The 21,633-nt window shown below is 43.1% G+C and overlaps 1 protein-coding gene across 4 annotated transcripts; it reads right to left on the reverse strand.

Annotated features, from left to right (window-relative positions):
- Positions 1–6,273: 6,273 nt before the first annotated feature.
- Positions 6,274–14,530, reverse strand: SAMD13 (sterile alpha motif domain containing 13). 4 transcript variants are annotated; one of them, XM_035333674.1, is made up of 5 exons: positions 14,380–14,530; positions 13,645–13,704; positions 13,025–13,099; positions 9,636–9,747; positions 6,274–7,464 (listed from the first exon to the last, which is right to left on the reverse strand). In XM_035333674.1, the coding sequence occupies exons 3-5, from the start codon at positions 13,075–13,077 to the stop codon at positions 7,321–7,323; spliced, it is 309 nt and encodes a 102-aa protein (XP_035189565.1). In that variant the 5' UTR covers positions 13,078–13,099; positions 13,645–13,704; positions 14,380–14,530; the 3' UTR covers positions 6,274–7,320. The 4 variants fall into 4 exon arrangements, with proteins under 4 accessions (XP_035189565.1, XP_035189566.1, XP_035189567.1 ...); XM_035333675.1 differs by lacking the exon at positions 14,380–14,530 and adding an exon at positions 13,894–14,359; XM_035333676.1 differs by lacking the exon at positions 13,645–13,704 and having other exon boundaries at positions 14,380–14,446.
- Between the last annotated feature and the right edge of the window lie 7,103 nt (positions 14,531–21,633).

The following is a 21,633-nucleotide window of genomic DNA, read 5'->3' on the forward strand; positions in this document are numbered from 1 at the left end:
GACAATGCATATCTTACTTTAGTTACCCAGGTGATAGCTTTGAACATAAAGAAGATAAAACTACAAGACCAGCAGTTCTCATCTCACAAACTGCCCATTTGCAACAGGAATCCTGCTCAACTTCTAACAGCTTCTGACTGCTGCCCTCATTTTCTCTGGGTGTCATTGTGACAGAACTCCATGTGACAGAATGTAAATCCAATGGGAAGTGCCCAAAGTTATTTCCAAAAACTGCAATTTGGTTCCTTTTGTGCCTTCTCAGTTTAGACCTGCAGCATTCCTCTGGGTACAACTCAGTCACTGAAAATGAAGAACATGTCCTGCACCATGTTCCAAGAGAGGAACTTGCCTTGGTGAGCAGGACATAACAGACAAATGGAAGGCACTGTTCACAGTCCTGAGGTAACTTCTTAAACACAACAGGAAAATGATACCACAGAGTGAATCAGTCCCAGATTTGCCCAGAGAAGCTGTGGATGCCCCATCCCTGGAGGTGCTCAGAGCCAGGCTGGATGGGGCCTTGGCCAACCTGATCTGGTGGGAGGTGTCCCTGCACATGGCAGGGGGGTTGGAATTAGGTGATCTTTAAGGTCCCCTCCAACCCAAGTCATTCTGTGATTCTGTGATCTGCTGGGCTCTGGTCGCTAGTTGATTCTCAAAGTTTCATTTATGACACTGCTAAGTTTTACTGGAGACATTCTTTCTTACCTTGTTCAGCTTGTGTTGTATTGTGCTTCTGGGCTTATGGCTTGCTACTTCTGCTATTTTTAGGTGCTTGTAATTTATTAATGTATCTTTCAAGGGAAAATAAAGAGCAATATCAAAAACCAAACTAGTATTTGACTATTTGACTCTTTACCAAATAAGAAATTAAAACATTTCCTACTTGTATATACAAGTAAACATCATCTAGAATAATGTTTTAGTTCTGACAGTTTTGCCTCAAAAAGTGACCAGTATTGTTCCAAACGACAGCTCACTAGCAATTGTTAAAAACATAAGAAAAAAGATCTTACTGAACATTTCAATCTTTACCTCTTCCTAAGCAAAGCAGATCAGTTATTCTGCTGTTCACAAACCATTTTCTTTCCACCTGGTGAGAAGCATGTTGCACTGGGTGGAAGGTTGCCTGTCATTACAGGCATTACATTGCACATTACATTGTGCTTCATCTGCAGGCTTATAAAGTAGTAATCAATTAAACTTCATGGCAGAATGAGGACGCAAAGAAGCAACCAATTGTTGATTTAGACTTTTCTGTGGCTCCACGTACACATGTACACTCCTGCAATGTGGTTTCTATAGACCTCCACAGACAGGAGGAGCAGAGCCCCATCCAGTACTGCAAACCTGAGTCATGCGTGTGGGCATTTTCCTTCCAGCGTCAGCACTTGGGCAATTGGAAGGAGCCCGAATCTTCCACATGGCAAATAGATTCAGGTCACCATGGGATAAATCATTCCTGAAAATTCGACTTAGCCATGCTGCTTGGGCCTGAACCCTGGCCAAATTCTTATTTTCTTTCGATTTGGTCTCCACGATGGACTTCACATAGTTTTGAGATAATTTTGTGTGCGCGTGGTTGGTTCCTGTCATGAGCGGCCCTCAGGCTCCTACCAAGACACAGGGCATTTCAAATACACAAACAACTTCCTATTGTTTCAGCGTCTGATCCTTTCACATCCTCTTTCTGTTCAATTCTGACAGGTGCCCAGACAGTCCAACCACAATCCTCCTCAGCTGCTGATCATGTTCCATGCTTAAACAGCATCACATGAAGATAAAATGCAGTAACAAAACTCATTAACCAGCATCTAAAACAGAGATGAAATGTCACTGTCAGGAGCAGTACAAATGAGCTGTCTTCACTGGCTGTATTATTCTCTCTCTATATTCAATCCAACTGCTTTCTAATACACATTTAAACCTGACAGTCTTTATTAACTATTGCAGTTACTATTTTTTATTCTTTAAAAGTTTTTTTTGTTTTTTTTTAATTGCTTTTTACCAGGAATATAGAACCCTGATTCTAAGTTGAACTGAGCTGATCTAAGTAACGAAAAAACTCCTCCGATATTTCTGAGTCTTCTAGGTTACACACATTTCCAGAGGCCTGGGCAAACTGGCATGTAGTGTTTATACAAAAGAGAGGAGGGGGTAGAAGAGGAGTATCCTTGTGAAACAGGGTTGTTGCATTCAAACACAAACCCACTTCCACACTTCTCCCTGTGCTTTGTCCACCTGCTGGAACACAGTATCAGTTATGTGGTCCCTCATCTTTGCTCCCTCCTGCTGCAATCCAGCAGTATAAGACAATGCAACATTAAATTTGAATCAGAAACCACTGAAGAGGCTTCCCCCCACTTTTCATACAATTCAACTGATGCAAAGTCAGGGGCGTCCTCAGCATACCGAGTATTGCAGAGTGTTTATAGAGAGGCAGCTGGATTATAGCAATCAATTGAAAAGGTGAAAAGAACATCACGAGATGAGTGTAAGCCTGCCAAATCCAAGGCATTTGTTGCTATCTTATCAGCAGATCAACTGCTGATACAGCAGTTACAACTGCTGATTGTTTCTTTATTAAAGATACTCGTGGGTGCAGCACATAAATACAACAGTGGTCTCCAGTACTCACCAGCAGCCTTCGATAGTGATGAAACTCTTGCACGGAGATTAAGGGCTGCTTACAGTCACCATGGTGGCCCCTTCGGGCTCTCCAGGTGTTTGATGTTAGCCACGTTCCCCAAATTTACAGTGTCTACTAGCTAATGTTATTCTGGGAGGAAACTGAACATGCAGCTGGGATCCAAACATCACTAAATCCAACAATTCCCTAATTATAGGGGCTAAGCAAAAAAAAGGGCTTAATGACATTGTTACATTAGTATATTTAAAGAACACAGCCTTTCTCAACACAAATTAAAGCTACTTGTTAAATCTGCCTGCCCATTATTCCCATGGAGACTGCCCTCGCAGGCTGTCAGTGAGCTAACAACAGCCACTGCCCTCTGCAAGCCCCTAGGGGAAGCTGCTGTTGCAACCGAGCAACTTCAGGCTGCACTCAGAGGTGAAGGTGTGTGGAGGCCTCCAGTGAGATGGAGTGCAACAAGGATGGGCTCTCCAGGCTGACATCCCCAAACACCAAGTCCTCTTGTTCTGCTAGAAGGACAAAGACAATCCTTTGCAACTGTCCCTGAGGTGGAGGTGAGAGTAGAGCAGACCCTTCTCAATAACTGCTCCGTTCATCCTGCTTCCTGCTGAGCCATGTATGGTTACGCTCTTCACATGCATACCTACAGCCAATTTACTTCCCACACTACTTTTGAGCCAAAACCCATTCCTGTAAGGGAAGAAACTGCTGTTTTGACTTGGAAGTAAAGAACAGGAAAGGAGAAAAAGGGAGATGTTTTTCTGGTCCTGCTCAGTCTCAGCCTCCAAATTTTCAATAATTTAGGGTTACTTTATAAAATATTGGCATAAGAAAATGATAAATAAGGTTGTGGCTTCCCTAGATTCACATAAAGTAGGACCCTCTGCTTTTCAAATAACTTCTTGTTTACTTTAGTAAGACAGTGTATGGAGGAAGAGCGTTACAGGTAACAGACCAAGTACATGTTGAGTTTTGAAAAGAGGAGCTGGTAAGGGATGTGGTAGATGGTGAATACATTGAGAAAAGCAGGAAAGGGTCATTCAGCAAGTAACTACTGACAGCAAGGGCCTAAGGTGACATTTTGCCTGGGCCATCCCTATGCAGGAGTGATGTGTGGTAGCTACTCCCTTCGCTACAGCTGCTAAGCCTTGTCCTGTAATTGTAAGAGAGGAGAACTTCTACTAACTGATTAAAAAAAAAGCGGAGCACATTAGAACAAACTACTTTAAAGGGAACAGTTGAACACAAAGACAGGAGAGATCAGCAAGCAGAACTGTTTTCTCTGGGTTGAGAAAATGACCTTGGTGGACAGGCCCAAGCACAGCCTTCATGCTTCGCTGGTGGTTACCTTACACGCTGTGTGTGGTACCTAGTGCCGTACTTGGGTGCAAAGAGAAGGTGCTATGCACTGTGTGCGTACAGCTTCAGAAGAGAAAATGGTCAAGAGGCAGGACAGTAAACAGGAGGACCTCGGCTGCAGCACGCCCTCTGTTCTTGTGCTGGCTGGTAGTAGGGCAGGGGAGCTGACTGCTGCTTTGCTCCTTTGAGCTGCCTCTAGGAGAGGGAGGACACTTTCTAAATTGCGCGTTCAGTGTGAAAGCAAGGAGACCTGCAGCATTGAGACCATTGTCACTCTCACATCAGTATCAGCTGAGCAGACAGACACCTGGCAGCTTAACCACCACCCAAAACACAGCATTGGCTTTTAAACTGGACTCCTGCATAGCTCTGCCACTATTAGAACTGCAGTGTTGACATGGTATCCAGCAATGCCCATCAGCTGCTTCCCCATCTTTACAGCAGCTGTGTTTTCAGCAAGAGGAATGGTAGCTAAAAATAATCTGGCTTTGACTTCTTCTTTCAGACTCTCCATTCTCTTTTTAAAAGCTTTTTTCTCTCCCAGAAACAGCAAGGAGAATGTAACAGAAAAAAACAGGACAGTCACCTGCACAAAGGAAATGGCAGCATTAGAAACCTCAGAGAACAGTAGGAAACTACAATAAAGATCAGACAGTAAAAAAAAACACAGTTCCGAGTAACATCCTCCAAATTGCCTTTCATGCCTGCAGTGAGCTTTCTGTTATGCCTCTGCTTGTATGAATGAGTAAGCAGTGCTGATCAAAAGAGGAGTACAATCTAGATGTTTTTGAATCTAATTCATTTGCACAGTAAAATGCATTAAAAGGAAAACACAGTACTCAGTAATCACCAGATGAGCCCTCACAGCTGTACAGTGAAGATTTTTACTTCCTAATGGAATGAACATCTTTCACTTTCAATTCTACATCATCCCCAGATCTCCAAAATGCGTCAATCACACCCCAAAAATGCAAATGTAGAAAAAGAGAAAATTCAGTTCATCTTTCAGTAACATAGCATTATGTATTTCACTCCAACAATAATTCCACAAATACAGGGCCAGTAGGAATCTCCAGACTGCTAGGGGCAGCTGCTTCACGTAATCCTTTTCATAAACTGATCTAATTCTTCATTAAAATATTTAGGAGTTTCATATATAATTTTTCAGTTGCAGCCTCTAACCAGCCTGATACAGCCTGTACCTGAAAACACCCCAAGGCAGGGATGATTCTCTCTATTTGAACAAAGTCTTCCAGAAGATCCCTACTCTCAGTAGGTATCACTGGATGCTACCAAAAATTAAGTTGCAAGCAAAATTCAGGCTGCAACTTATATACCTGTTGCTAACAGACCGATACCTACAGTACACAGCACAGTACAAGGGAAGAGAAACAGTTAATGCACCCCAATATTCTACCATGCATCTAAAATCCTAAATACGTATTTTGTACAGTGTAAAGCTTAGAAACCATACAAGAAAGTATGATGATGTACAGTGTAAGTATCACATCGCATACCGTGAGCTTTACCTGTAGTGCAGATATACACGTGGTGTTATCCCCTCTCAAACCTCAATACCAGAAATCACAAGCAGCTCCCTTACCACTGCAGCATCCACAGCCACCTTGCACTTGGCCAAATCAGAAGCGAAGGCAGGTCCACCACTAGGCAGGAGCTTCTCCTGTCCCCACCGGGCTGATACCACCACACTCTTACTACTTTCTCCCTTCTGAGCTGCATCCCCTCACCATTGCCTCCCACACCATTTCTACTTACACCACGCTCTCCTGGTAATTTCCTCCTTCCCAAGTTCTTTTGCTCAGCCTCACTGATGTAACCCCACGGCCCATTTTAGGGGTCAACACCAAGCTCTCTGGGCCAGGGAAGATGAGGATCCTGGACAGTGCTTAGCACCATCTGTGGGTTCTCTTCCAGGCACTGCAGGCTAATTTGCCCTGCTGTACCAGTGCCAAGTGTGGCACCTCTGTACCACTGACAGCTCTAGACAACGGGAACAAAAGCTCGGATGTTACTGGTGAACGTGACCAGTGCTTCAAATTCTCTCCTTCAGCAGTATGCAACACTGGATAAGAAAAAGCAAAAATACTGAAATCTTTAAGTGTCTCAGTAGGTGGTGTTAAAAGTAATCAGAAGAGCATTGAACATTAAGAAGTTTTTTGTATCATTTTAATGGGGCAATGAAAAAAGACAAGTACTCCAGTATACCACAACAAATAAACTGAGAAAGTAAAACAAATCTGTGAAGTAAACTGAATCCAAACATAAGCAATGCTTTATTGGGATATAGCAAGCAACCTATCAAATAGGGAACTGGTACAAACAGTTTGAACAAGACTCTCTTTTAACAGAGATGTATGGTGACAAGACAGCTTCTTTCAGTTTTTAAAACAAGTATTCAAACCGTTACGTAAAGCATTAAAAGAAAATAATCGACCATTACAACACCAATGACAGACAATATTAAAAATGTGCAGAATTTCACTTTTTTTTTTTACAACCTTCTGCCTAACGTTAGAAAACAAGTTATCATAAATTAAAAAAAAGAATAAAATGTTTTTTTTTGTTTGCAAAGCAACACAAACTTTTCAAAATCAACTATACATAGAACTACTATTAAAAACAAGTGAAAACAAGCTGAAAATTTAAAGGACAGCAAAAAATACACAACCCAGTTTCACTTGTCAGCAACACCTTCTGCTATCGAAGGGGTTATGTTAGTTTTATGTACAGCTTTAAACATTGCAGCATACCACAAATAAACCTTAATAAGGTCAAAATAGGACCCTCTGCAAAAAAGGGTGAGTTGGCAAGTGTCAGTCCCATCCCAGAATTACAAGTAGTAATAACTTTAGTAGGTCTTTAATGTAAACCAAAACCTACTTCTATTGGTTTCTCTCTCCCAAAGACGCATGTAAACTTTATTTATTTATATATATATATATATATATATTTATTTTTTGGTATTTTAATTTATGAAATCAAGAACACGTCTGGCTCAAAAATGAGAATGACAAACCTCCCTTTTGTTCTGGATATAGTGATACAGCTATCTCAACATGCTCACTGACAAATCCTAAAAGAGAAAATCATGTACTATGTAAAAAATACACACCACCTCTCTCAGTTCAGACTCAGTATATAGTATATTGCCAACTCTATCCAATAGGATATATATCTTAATTTGGTTTAAATTCTTAATATATTCTCTCTTTACAAAGTTCCATCACATGAAACCAAATTGCTTATATACTGTTTGAGGCCCAACATGACCCCAATTAGACAAGTTGCTATAAAGAGTTGTTCTTTAGATGTTGTGTCTGTAGAGGTTTTACGTGATATTCATAAATTTTCAGCGCAGGCCCCAGTTTTAATGAAAGTCCGGTCAGTACATCATTTCTTGTCATCAACAGTAATGATTTGCCATCAATTTCCTGTAAGAAGAATTGAAGAATTGATAAAGACAATATACAAATCAAACAGTTGAGAACAATCATGCAACAAATGGAAGACTATTACAGAGGATCAATGAGAAAATAAATAATAGCCTTTAATTTCCTGAAACAACATTTATAGCTGCTAAATTCTGCTGTCTGGTTTTTCAAGTGCTCACCCATGCTGACTAAAGCATAAATGCTAGTTAGTTAAGCACAAAATCCAAATCAACCTCATTTCAAAATTCCCTCCTTGTACATCCATTTAAAATTAATAGGTACATGTACAGCTTGCCTAATTAACAGCCATTAAGGGAAGGATACACTTATGGAGAAGGCAGTGAAATGCATTTCAGAATTACCACTGACAGCAATGTTCAAGTTTGAACTTGAACAGTATCTGCTAATAACTTCAGGTGCCTGCTTTAAAGGGCCAATTTCTTATGCTTCCTGTGGGGGAAAAAAGATTCCTGCAATCAAAAATTTGAAAAGGGTCTAACTGCAGAGCTCAACACTCTGAGGGAACTTTTCCTCCACTTACAACAGAAGTGGCTAAAAGCAGCAGCTTCCCAGACTGGGTCTCAATGACCTCTAAGTTCCACTTTTAAATTGTATATATATACATATATTTTTCCTCTCAAACCTCGACTTTCTGACCTATTTAGATTAGAAATCCTCTAAGTTTTGTATTTTTTTTCTTCCACCTCAAAACTTTGTCATATGTTTGCAAGTTAACTGTAAACCATTTTTTCATGGGTCAAAAAGTGAAAGAAAGAATCCACACCTCACAACTCCCATCTTCATTTTAGACAAAGGACCATCCTTTTACTTACACAGTCCTACAGCTCAACCACAGTGCTCTATGCAGTAGACATGACCTACACCTACAAAGCAGTGACTGGTGTCTCATAACACCGCCAGACCCCACAGGGTCAATCATAGCCCAAAGAAATCTTCAACCTTATGGCATTCTCCTGCACTGGACTTCATTTCGTTGCTCTTTTCTACTGTTAATAAAACAATTAATAGATTTTCAGTTTGGTATCAGTAGCCAACAACAAGTTCAGATGCTTGCATACACTGTTGTTGTCCATGATTATATATTGACAAAATTTGTATTTTTGTAAGTAATATATACTATACATTAATTTATCCCACCGCAGTATCTTCCTTACAAATATTAAATGTTGTATTCAGAATGTCAGAAATCACACCATTGGTTACAACTGAACATGAAAAAAAGGAAGACATAAAAGAGTTCAACAGTAATTTGTCCATTGATCTTTCTCATGATTTGATAAAATTTAAAAATATTAAATACAATAAAAAAGCACAACATAATCAAACATCAGCTGAAAGTGAAATTTCTGTAAAATCTCACTGAGACAACTGCTAATCCCTCCCAAGGAGCACAGTGTGACAGTATTTCTAAAAAAATAAGGTTTCCAATAACTTTTTACACAATATAGCAGGTGCCTTCTTCCACTGCTGAAAATGTTAATGGTTAAAAACAGTTTCTATTTTCTCATTTCCATTTGTCACAATTCTTTTTGTGGGAATTCTGACACCACTGAGTATTTTGCTCATTCATATGACTGCTCTGAAGCTGCCTTTTCAACTGCTGTTCAATGACGCTGTGGAGTAAGAACAGCCTTGGAGAGATCCAAATGAAGTAAATCCAGTACCTGGAGCAGGACAAACTCCAAGAACAGACAGCACTGATTTCCCTTCCCTTCTTCTTCCACAAGGTTCCCTGTGGATTCTATAAATGCTGGGAATTAGATCATCTAAGGCTTTCATTTAATAGAAAGCTGATTCTCTATGCTTATCTGGGTATGTGTGAATATATATTCAAGTATATCGCATCTCTGTGTTTATTGTAAGCTTTACTTTTTCCACCTCTTTTTGGTTTTCCCATTAAAACTGCTTCCATAGATTTGTCATTGTCATTCTGATTTTTTTTTTTTTGGCATCAGGTAAGACTTTGTATGCTTTGGAGAATTGTATAAATTTCTTCTCTGCTACTCCTCTATATTCTGCATTTTTTTCACAATGCAACTTCAATGCCAGCTTTCAGTATGCCTTACTAGTGCCGTCTAGAGAGGTATCTCTGCATGTCAAGAGCTAACAGCAGATCTCCACTGTGCCAGGGTGTTTCCTAGCAGATCTACCTGTTCTTGGAAAGCATTGGCTTGTTCTTCAAATCCAGCTGTTCTGAAATAATTCACAACATCAATAACAGCCCAGTCAGCAGGATCTGGAGGTCTTCCATTTTCTACTGAACTGCAAAACAGAAATCCAGACAAGTAATCACTAAGTATCTATAGTATCTGCTGCTTCTTTACAGACAACCCATGTACATTCCCTTCTTCTCTGTAACTCCAGGAAAAGTACCTTTCAACACACCTCCCACCACTCCTATACAGAACAGGCACTCCTGTTCTGTTCCTCTGTACCTTTCTGTACCTCTCTCCCTTCAGAAAAGAAGAAAGTACATGAATATTCACAGCAGCCAAAGGTAGTCAGCCAGGATCTTTTCCTGTTAAGTGTGCTGCCTTTGCAGCTGGAGAACTAAGACTACCATGTCCGAAGTGTATTATCTTTCAAGACTGCAGGCTGTTCTCAACTACCAAGTATTTATAAAGAATTGTGGTTTGCAGGTTACTCTTTTCCAAGATGAGATTGTGCTTTCTTGTAACACAGATAAAAACTACTGGAAACCATCTTTACCTTGTAAAACAAGAAATGAGAGGTACTAGCAATTGCTCAATATAGAATATTCTCCAAAATTTGTTTTTGATTTATCTTTGGACAAATCTAGAGACTTTCTAAATAACTATGAATCGCACTGTATGCTGCAGTTGGCCTTTTAAAAGCAGTTTCTTTCACTTATCACATAGGATATACACGTATTTCAGAGCAAGGAGCAAAAGGCCAGAGTTTCTTACTCTTGCTCATCACATAATGACTTACTTCATGAATTGCTCTGCTGATTGGGAATAGAGAAAGGCAACACTCAGCAAAATTTAAAGTGAGACTATCTGGCCAGCTTATTAGAGCAACACTTTTTTTTTTTTTCTTTCTTCTCCTTTTTATTTATTTATTTATTTTTTAAAATCAATGAAGATGTTAGTGTTGTACACATTCTGAGACCTAAGAAGCAAAATGCCATAAAAACAGCAGAAAAAAAACTACAGGTATTTGTGGAAGCAGCACTGTACTTAAATCTCTGCAGTTCCCCCAATATGTAAACTACCACTTGAAATGACTCATCTTCTACTTAAAGACAAACAAACTAAATCCCCAAAGCTCACTATTAAAAAAAATAAAAATCCTAAGAGATGTTGAATTGAATTATTCTTAAACAGCAAATGAAAGACTTGACCTGTAAAAAATACCTCCCAACTGTATTTTGTTTACTTCCCAAAGCATGTTCATTTCCAGCTAAATATGGTCCCTCCCACAATTCTGTAGTTCAGCCCAAATGTACTGATTTTCACAAAGCTCTTCTTTTACTGCTAGGGAACATGCAGCTTGGTCCAGCCCCATCCCAGGCCCAACTGCAATGGCTTCAAGGGCACCACCTTCGTCATTAACTAATCTCAGGAAATAATTGCAAGTTCCTCCCTCAAGGAGAGGCATGGCATGTGGCAGACTGTTGGAGACTGGCTGGATTTTAACCCATCTACTCGCACAGATGCTCATTTGGCTTCTAGACAGCCTCCTTCTTGCCCTGCCAGTGTGCATGGCTGGATTCTTTAGACAAGAAAAGGGAATATATAACAGACATGGCTCAGCCATACACCAACTTATGCCAGGCATCCTGGATGCTGTAATGCCTTAAGACGACTGGCATTTTAGGCTTTATAACCAAATACTAGTTGTACGAATAACGAATAAAGATTTGGCTTGTCTGCTTTTCACTACTGTCCCTGTGGCTTTATTGCCATCATGTGGCAAAAGCAGCAAGGCCTGAAAGGACATAGCTGTGAACAGATTTTATCCAATCTATTTATAACAACTTCAGAAAAGTGCCAAATACCTCCTTTGTAGATATGCACACACACACTACTATATAATTTCATTCAGAAACCACGGCTTCTGATCAGTTTAATTACAATCACCATCAGTTTTAAAAAAAAAAAAGAAACACCACTGCAATTAGTAGCTGAATCTTTATCACGCAAGCCTCGGGGGAAAACGATTAAATGTAAACGGTCCTTGCTTTGACTGCTGCCCTTCTCCCACCTGCCATGGAGTCCGGGTTGTAGAAGAAAAACAAGTATCTGAAGGTGGCTTCTGAGGGACACACACACAGTATAACCTACACATAGTCACTAAATAGGGTAGTGCATTTTGTATTGGTGTGGTGTAGGCAATGTCTCAAATGAAGAGGAAGGATACCAATATTAATGGCCACCAGCAGATCTTTTGATGCTGTGACATAATAAGGTGTTTCAACAGCATTCTGAAGTGACCATTATTATTACTACTGCTTATATTATTTAATGCCAGGGAACCTAAGCATTGTCATATTTTTGCTAGGCCCCTAGCAAAGAGATATGAAGGAGAAGAATGAGGTGCAGCTGCGTAAAGCATTGCAGTCTGAGAGGACAGATGACAAACTCTCTCTAGTTCCTTTGTGTTACATATCACCGCAGCATCTATAAGCCTAACACAGCCCAGCCATTTTTTCCACACAGAAATACACTTTTCAGGCCGTAACTTAGATTAGGACTAATAATCCTAACTGAAAAAATGCTGACCTTTAGGAATATGGAAATGCCTCTAAAACAGTTCCCATCCCTTAGCTTGCAGTCCACCACACTGAAGAAAATTGTAGAGCAGTGCACACCATGTCTTTGTCTTATTTCCACCCTAGGTCTGTAGTAGTAACCTAGCAGTTCAGGGTTTCTTCAGCAAACAGTTTAAAATATCTGTTTTCAGAACTGAAACCAAAGACACGTGCTGTTGCTACTACTTCTCAGCTCAGGGTGGCTGGGTAGTCAGCAGAGAAATGTGCACACCTCTTTCAAAGAGAAAGAGAGTAGACATATTCCACATGGGACACTTCTCCCCATCAGGCATTGGTTCTGTAAAAGCCACTAGCTGGAAGTACAAGGACTCCCTCGGGCATCGTTTCCCGCTTTGACTTTTTCAAGTCCTTCCTCAGGAGTTTCACCGTTTCAGTCACACAAGATGGTGAAAAGAGCTTCCCCCATAAAAACTGTCAGATGAGCAAAGGTAGAGTACTGGTTACAGTGCTATCGCTTGCTCTGATCTCTGGTTGAAATGAGAAATCAATGGAAAAAGGGATACTCCCAACTTACTAGTTTCTGCATCTCTCCATTGCTATACAGTCCTCCCACATACCACTTTTAATTACATCAGTGCCTGAGATTCTTCAATTTCAAAGCAGAAATAAAAGTAATTGAGAATACAGAAGGTTTGAAACAAAGATGGAGATTCCCCACCCTTGCCAACCACATCAAATCAATGAAAAACTACAATGAAAACTGATGTGCTGTTTACATAAACTGAACACTACGGAATCACTTACTTTTTGACATCCAGAGAGCCATTTTCCTTGTTTTCCATGTCAACAGTTAGCATGGGGAGGAGATTTCTTCAGCAACTATCAACAGGAGGGGAAAAAGCCATATTTAATTATTGGTGGTATGAAAAGCGCAACATGACGTTAACAGAAACAAGCAGTATACAGAGACACAACTGTTTCCACCTGAGAGCAAAAGCACTGTCAAAGACTACTTTTGTCAGAAGCCTGGCCAAGCTGGCAGTAGCTAACGAACTAGGAAAAGTTTACCTGTGCTTTTAACACAAGAAATGTTTCATGCCTGAAAATCAAGGAAAGTAATGTCACATTTCATTTTTTTAAGCTAATAAAATTTTGATGTAAACTACATATAGCGAGATTGACCTGCAGTACGTACGTAGCTAGAGCCCAAATGTGCTTACGATGCCTTGAGTCACCCTGCTGTGCTGAGCATCCCAAATTGGTGTACAGTCCTTTCCCTAGTGAGGTTTGAAATCCATGTCTTTGTTTTACAAACGGGCAACCTGAGGCACAGATGAGCATCGTGATTTCTACCCAAGTCACACACAAAGCTGGAAAGCCGAGTTACAGTTCGAGTCCAAAACTCCTGAGGCCTAATTCCGTACCTTATCCGTAAGACCATCCTTCCTGCACTAGCACAGCTTCTTCTGTGGGTACGCTGAACTCTGAAAAGGAAAGGACCGTACAAAGGACACAGGAGACAACCCCGTTTGTTTCCCTCCTCGTGTCGTGCAGGAGTGCTTTCACTGCACAGCGTTTTCCACCGCGCCAAGGAACAGGCAGAAACGACCCCAGCCTTTCCTTTCTGTTCTCAGAGAAGACATTTCTGTTTCAGGGAGCACCAAAGAACTAACCAAGGACTCAGGACGCTCCTGCTGTCGCGCTAATGGACGCCGGCGAAATGTCACAGCGCTCGGGGAAGTACCCAACAGGGAAACCATGCTCTTCAGCCACAACTTTGCAAACACAGCCGATAGCAATTAACACCGTTCAACAAAAAAAAGAAAAGAAAGGACCCTTTATTACACAGGCACCGGCACAAAAAGCACCGAGGAGGGAGGCAGTGACGAACTGATGGCGGGGGCTCTCCCCGTGCCGCTGCCCGAGGAACTCGCCCGGTTCACCCGAGGTGACCGCGGGCTGACAGCCGCGGCCCCGCCGCCCACGGCTGCCCCCGCCCGGCCGGGGCTCCCCGCCCGCTCCCGGACCGCGGGGGGCTCCCGGCGCTGCCCCGCTGCCGGCGGGGAGGGCTCCGCGCACCATTTTGGGAGCATCTCCGAGCCCTCCCGCCGGCGTCGTCGGGGATCCCGGCCGGGGGAAGCGAAGACGGAGACACCTACCTAGGAGCCACTAAACCAAAGCATCGCTACGCGTTGCTCCGGCCCGGCGGAGCGCCCCCCCCCCCCCCACCCCCTGCCGCCCCCGGCCGCCCCCCCGCCGGCAGCGGGGCGCTGGGAGGCGGCTCCGGGTGACACCGGGCGGCGGCCCCGCCTGGCTCCCGGCCCGCCTCACGCCGCCGCCACACGCGGCCCGCAGCGGCCGCCGCCCGCGACATGGCGGCCGCGTTAAAGGCGCCGCGCCTACCCGCGGGCAGAAGAAGGGCTTCAAATTCCTGTCAGGAAGGAGATCGGCGGCCTGCCGGGTGGACGGAGGGTGCTGGGCTTCCTCTGGAAGCGGAGCGTCGCGGGGTCAGGGTGGGGGGAAAGAGAGGTGACAAAGGACAGCACGGCCCGGCCACCGCAGCCGTGGCACGGCGGGGACCCCGGGCAGAGAGGAGGTGCAGACAAGGATGCCCGAAGAAGGGCCGCGGCTCTCCCCTGTAAGCACCGCACTTCGCGAGGAGACTCACGGATTCCCAGGGGAGCCGTCGTACAGCGAGGTGCAACTCCAAGTGCCTACAAATGGCGAAGGCTGGACTACTGGGCATAAATTTTCACACAGAGATTAAACTAATGTTGGTAATTTTCTCCAGCAATTGCTCTTTTTCCCTGTAATACACTCATTTTTTATTTATTCTCACAAATTTCTGTTGATTCAGGTATGCACCTTCTAATGGTATACAAGCGTGGCACGGATGACAGGCTACCAGTGCTTGGGAAATCCAGCGGGCAATACCAAGCAACGTACCCTGCCTTGCCCTCACGATAGCTTTGCAGAGCAGTGCCCGAGCCACAGCTCAGATGCAGAGACCATTTATCAATGACCATCCTTAACAGGTTCTGTACAGATTTGTGAATGTTTCACTTGCAGAATGTCATTTCTAATCACACCACTCCCAGTCACATCCTTGCTGTTTGCTTGGAGGAAAGGGGGGCATTACAGAGTACCTGGGGCTTCGTGCAGAACCAACAGCTGACTTCAGCCTGCTCCCTGCAAAGCAGGTCTGGGCTCTGTGACACAAGTGCCACCATTGCACTGACAGACAGCCTGCTGGCTGGCCAAATGGGCGTGCAGGGCTGTCCCAGACACTGCATGCCTGTCTCACCCCCAAAAGCAGTCAAGTGCATCCTGGCTGCACTTGTGAATAGGGATCTGAGCCACCAAACTGTTAGCAGGACAGAGCTACAAGCACAAAAAAAACACAGGAAAAGTCTAGTTTAGCACAAAGGGCTGTAGACATGACCCCCCCCCCCCCATAGCATTTCATTTTGCCTTAACTTACATGCTGCCAAATGAATAACCAAAATACATAAAAACTATGCAAATAAAGTGATGAATATTGATAGCTGCATTGAAAACTAGTAAGTGTGAGTCTTCACTGCTTTGAACTTTAAATAAATGCAGATAAACAAGTTATATAAAGTATTAAACATACTGCACCCTAAAGAAAATGGTCTTTACTTCACATCCCAGTGCATACGGTAAAATCTGGCATATTTGTCTTGGGCAAGTCACACATGGCAATTCTTTTTTGTTTCTTGAGAAATAAGCATTCTAAATGAGGCCATAATGAGTTTTCTACATCAGCTGATTTCTAACTTTGGTAACGAACTGACATTTGAAGATACAAATATAAACCATTCCTTTTACTCACACTCTCCCATTCCTTCCATCATGTTCTTCAATTAATCCTTAGAGTATTTGACGTGAGGCTCACAGCGTACATGTTCCATCTAAAAGACCTTGAACAGCAGAGAGGAATTTTAAGAAAACAGGCTGTGGAAAAAATTCAATGTGGAACACAATTTGTGGCTTGCATTTTCATTCATTGGAGTAATGTGACTTAATTAAAGTGAGATTATATTTGGAGGGAGACCATGCAGGAAACTGAATTAGGGATTTTGTCTGATTACCTGCATCCAACTTCTGGCAAAAGCTATTTCCAGGCCATGTGAGAATGAAGTGAAACCAGAGCTGTGCCGAATGGGCCCGAGGGGTCAGCCCTGCGTAGCTCTCAGTATCTGCCATTTCATACACACAACTAGGTGTGGATTATTGGAAACTGGTTGTTTCTGTCTCCTGGGTATTGGAAAATGCCAGTTTTCTGCTGAAAACATTTTTTTTGGTGTCCCTGGCAGTGACAGCAGGACATGCAGACAAATACATCACATGGGAAAGTGCCACAGACATCAAATTCCAGCTCACCCAGAGCAAAACAAAGCCCTTTAGACCCTTATTCATCCTATGTAAAAATATGGCTAAACACGTTCATTGGGAAAGTTAAAAACAGTGAAGGACTTTTCTGCTTTCAGGCAGAGGGATGCCAGGAACGCTCTCCTACGTAAACTAGCCTCGCACAGTACAGAGTGGGCAATGTGCCCGTGTACAACACGTCTCTCTCTGTCAGCAAGGAGCACACGGGGCTCGGAGATGCCCCAGGCACAGAAGTGGGGGCCTGGCACCTGCTGCGGCAGCAAGGAGGAGGCTGCAGCCTGCAGGCAGGCCTGACCTTACTGCCCGCTGGCAGCCACGGGGGCTGCCGGGAGCTGAAGTCCCGCTGCCACTGCAAGGGTGGACAGGCGTGTTGGGCCTGGTCCTGCCACTGGCACCTGCTGTCCAGAGCCTGAGATGTGGTTTCTGGCAGAGCCTCTGGCACCAGAGACATTGTCGAGGAGTCGAGGTGTGGGGAGAGCTGCATTGCTTCTAAGTGATTCCTGTCATAGGTGTGGAAGTGGCAGGGGTTTACACTGGGTGCTTATCACCCAAACTAGTTTACAGTTATTTCTAGCCTATTAATAACAGCAGTCTAAAAATAGTCTAGAAATCCCCTTTGCATCATTTCCTTCCGAGCAATGCAGGACTGGGAAGGGACCTTCCAGGCCACAGAGGCTGATCTGCCCCAAGCCTGCATGCAGCCACCTCCACACTCAGCCTTCTCCGGTCAGAAGGCCTGGGCCACGCTCTCCCCCCCATCAGTGGTTAGGAACCACTTACTGTCTGGGTGACCAATGCCTTTTAGACACCCCATAATAAGCTTTCAATTTTCTGAGCTCATTCCCCTTTCCTCCTTGAGTACAATCACCTTGCAGGAGCAGACATTTGGAGCTGCACTCATGGATGCAGTAGTATCTCAAAAGTACCTTCCACTTTCCTGTCTACTCTGAATACCCCTGTGTCCATGCTACACTTAGAACAGTCTTTTATCACATACACACCACACCCATATGGCACTGGTCCTCCTGGTCATCCTGGGAACTAAAAGTACCTCAGGGTCCTTTCCACAGTCACTGGCATCCGCTGTGCACCCAGAAAGAGAAGTCTTCATTACTGGCCCTGGCTTTGTCTTTCCAACACTTTGTTCCTAGAAAACTCTTTCCTCAGGTAAAGATGGGGTCTTTTTCACTCCAGTCTATTCTGACTTGCTTGCACGGAGTTTTGCCACTTACCTTGATGCTCAGCATCAACTGCTGAGTACCCATCCTCCTGCTCTCCCCTCACTCCTTGGGCATTTTATGGAAGCACGAGGAAAAGTTCCCAGAAAGATTCCCCAATCCACCCACCAAGTCCAGCAGTGAAGCTTCTCTCTTCAATTCATGTACCAGCTGGGAAGGTCATCCAAGAGCCTTGCCATGTCTTCCTCATGGCCCCCTTCTGACCTGCCAGGGTTCTTTGCATGGCCAAGCATTTCCATGTTGCTCTGAAATCCTGTGTAAAGCCTAGACAAAAGGCCAAAGTTAGCACTGGTGACAAGCAGGTGTGGGAAGGCAGGCAGAAAACCTGTGGCAAGAATATGCCAGAGCGTCGTGTACCAATCTGGCACTCATTCCTAATGTACTGAAGTTGAAGTGCATGTTTAAGTACTAGGTCAGAACACAGGAGCCAGTCAGCCTTGATTTGTGATCCATGCAGTTACCTGGGTAGACTCTTGCAAGGTAGAAAACAGGGTCCATAGATGTGCTAAATCGTTTGCAAAAGCTCTGGGTTTCAGAATCAGCACACGAGTTAGGAAGCCCGGCAGGTACACAATGCTGAATCAGCAACACAGCTCCCTTGAGGCAAGTCTGTGAGGGAGAATGGCACAGACCCTTGGTTTTGTGCTGTTGGAGAATCCCTTAAAACTTTTTGATTGCATTTTATTGATGATATAGTGGGAATTTCAATGAAAACAAAGCTGAGCAAGGGTGACTAAGAATGTCCTTTTTACAGCTTCTTAAAATAAGAAAAGAGAAATATTTACCATAGGTAAGGGAAGGTTTAATAAGAGCATTTATATGATAAATTACATACTCTGCTTCTCCTGTTTTACACTGGATTTGCCATTGTAGTAAATTGGAGCATTTTCAGAGATGGACAAGGAGTACCAGCTCTTGGATTCTTTCTAATAAAGGCCTTGCGCTTGCACTGCCTTCACCTTGGGGGTTTTACAACTGACTTCTCTTTAGGAAACTGTGCTCCCTCTGCCTGTTCTGTGTGATGCAGCGTTAGTAGAAAGCTCACTCCTGCGTTGAGTTACAGCATTTTAACTCATCAGTACAGTTTATGAACACATTTTGCAAATACCCAGCATTATTATGCTAGGATCCTTTCTACACAATAAACATTATTCAATCTTTTTCCTAAGCATGTGAATCTCCAGTAAGATGACTGGAAGTGTATCCTCCTCAGATGAGGCTAAAAAAGAAAGGTCACTGCAATGCAAGGCCAGGGGTACCTTTCTGCCTGCCTGCCTGCCTTCTTTCTTTCTTTCTTCCTGTGGTGTGCAAGACTGAATTGCTCAAGCAAATCTTCCTGCATGTGAATTATATCCACTTCACTTAGAATTTCCTGCCCTACTTGTTTTGTTGTGCTCCTTTTTATCCTGGTGATTACCCTGTATTTAACAAAGCTACTGTCTGGACATAAATACTTGTTAATTAAGCACATACTTTATATCAATAAATCAGTGTATAAACCACAACTCATCCTGCCCATGCTAACAGTAGTAACTGCCACATAATTGCATAGCTAGTGATAATGTAGCAAGCAGCTTTTTATGAGTATTCATATGAAGCACCAATATTGTAAAGCAATCTAGTTTAATAGGAATATTTTATATAAGGATAGCTCAGATATCTCTGTGAAATCTATGGGAAATCTGAATGGTAGCTGTTTGGTTGTATGAAATGAGGCAAATCAAAAAGCACAACATTCTCATACACAGAAGAATGGAAAAAATCAGTTACAGGCAGAAAAATGTCAATGAAAGTCAGAAATCTCAACTGTATTTTAAACACTACAGTAGGAAATTAGTACTAGTGGTTTTGATTTTATTTTTTATTTTTATTATTATTATTTTTTTCCTTCTCTCCACACTTTGCTGGGAAGCTTTGTTGCCCCAGGAACAAGAAAGCCATCTATCACTGGAAAAACATCAAAAGCCTAATTCTGTTGTCTTGCAGTCCCAGTGACCCACTTGGGGATGAGTGGTGACAGGGCAATTTGTATGTCCTTTTGCTGTAGAGGAAGCAGAAACCCAGCTGCTGCCAGATGGCTTTCCCTTGCAGTGGTCCCAGTCAACTCTGTGTATTTCTGTTGGTTCTCCAGACAATATTTACGGGAGTAAAGGCTGTCATCATCTTCATAACAAGTCCTGGCTGTGAAGTCTACTTCAGATACCCAGCCAGTCTGCTGTATGAGCTCTCACTTCCCTGGACGCTGTACCTCAGAACTGGGCCCAGTACAAAAATACTGAAGCTGCTGTACCTACAAGTCCATGCAGCTCTCACAGGACACTTATTTAAGAGACAGAAGAGACCCCTGAAAACAACCCAACCAGACTGAGGGAACATCCATCACAGATACTTCGTTGACAAGCTGAAAATTATTTCCTGTAGGATCAACCCTAAATACCTCCTCCATTTCTAAAAATCCTAACTTCATTATTTTTGCAGCAGGTAAGACTAAGCATCTAGGTCCTTCAGTAGCCACCTGACAGCAGCAATCAAAACATTCCAATGCAGCTGTGCTGAGCCTGCCTCTGTTTTCAACACATGGCCTTTAAGAGCCTTCTCCATACCTGCCCATTAAGGTTTTTGCTCAATCCTACACAGGCTTTCTGAGTTGTCATTGATTTTCCCTTAAAAGCACTGTTGTAGCTTTCATGTATCACCTTTCCATCAAGAGGTTTTCTTAGAAGCCCAAATCAGTAAGATTCAGGACCAGGTATACACTTAAAGAAAAGCAGAGCAGAGGCTTAGTCACAAACACAGAAGTCCATCTGAACCAGTCCATTACTTTATGGTTTGCTTCTAAAGAAATCTTCTGAGCATACACAGAACCCTACCTAATACTTGGATAGGGGCAAGCTCCTGAAAGGTGTCCACGTTTGCTAAACAGAATCATTCTGTGGAATAACAATATTACAGAGATATTTGGGTTGATTATTCAGTGCATTTCTAGGGTGGTGAAGTTTTTGCACCAGATAGGTAGCAAAGTAGCATGCAGGCAGAAACAGCCAGAAGCAGGCAGTCCTAGCCTGTTTCAAAAACATCCAGATTTCCAAGATCTGTAAAGCATGCATGTCCTGGTAAGCATTGGCATCATCTTAACACATTACAGTCCTGATGTAACTGCCAGCACTGACACCAGGTGTGGAAGACCAGAGTGCTGCATTTTTTCCATTGATCAGCCAGCCAGAGGGGATGCTGCTTCTCAGCCCGTTGGATGCACCCAGAGAAGGGTGTTTTCTGCAGTCCTCAGGCACTGCTGCCAACGGGAGTCCGTGGGTTCTCTACCCACTCTCACCTGGCTCTGTAGGCACTGAACTATGAAGACACCAAAAGAAACCATGACAACCCTACACTTTGTGTGTAAATAGAATTATCAAAGGATGGGTGTACCACTGACTGCAAGAAAGGAAACAGTTACAGCAGGGTGCTCCAGCTGCACAGTAAATGACCCTGTTTCCCCTCCCTACCCTCCTTTGATATAAAACAAAACCAAAAAAACAAGTCACGTGTGAACATGAGCAGACATGACATTCAAAAGTCATGCATTAAGGTTACAGCAGAGAAGTTGACCTTTTAAATTAATACATACACCTGATGAGCTATAAATTGGTTAATGTGGCTCTGACCAGAGACGCTCTCAAGAACTTGTTTGCTGTAATTTTTATTTCTCTCCAGCAGCTCTGGTGCTCACATCATTCAGAAAAAGTACTGAACATTTTTTTTCCT

This window comes from Oxyura jamaicensis, chromosome 8 (assembly GCF_011077185.1).
Source record: "Oxyura jamaicensis isolate SHBP4307 breed ruddy duck chromosome 8, BPBGC_Ojam_1.0, whole genome shotgun sequence".
In the NCBI taxonomy this organism is placed as follows: domain Eukaryota; kingdom Metazoa; phylum Chordata; class Aves; order Anseriformes; family Anatidae; genus Oxyura; species Oxyura jamaicensis.

Excerpts from the sequence above, each read along its gene's own strand:
- SAMD13 (XM_035333674.1), bottom strand. The coding sequence starts at position 13,077 with ATGCTAACTGTTGACATGGAAAACAAGGAAAATGGCTCTCTGGATGTC. Across the intron at positions 9,748-13,024 it reads GGCTCTCTGGATGTCAAAAA|TTCAGTAGAAAATGGAAGAC; the intron begins GTAAGTGATTCC and ends TCTGTTTTGCAG. Across the intron at positions 7,465-9,635 it reads CCAATGCTTTCCAAGAACAG|GAAATTGATGGCAAATCATT; the intron begins GTAGATCTGCTA and ends TTCTTCTTACAG.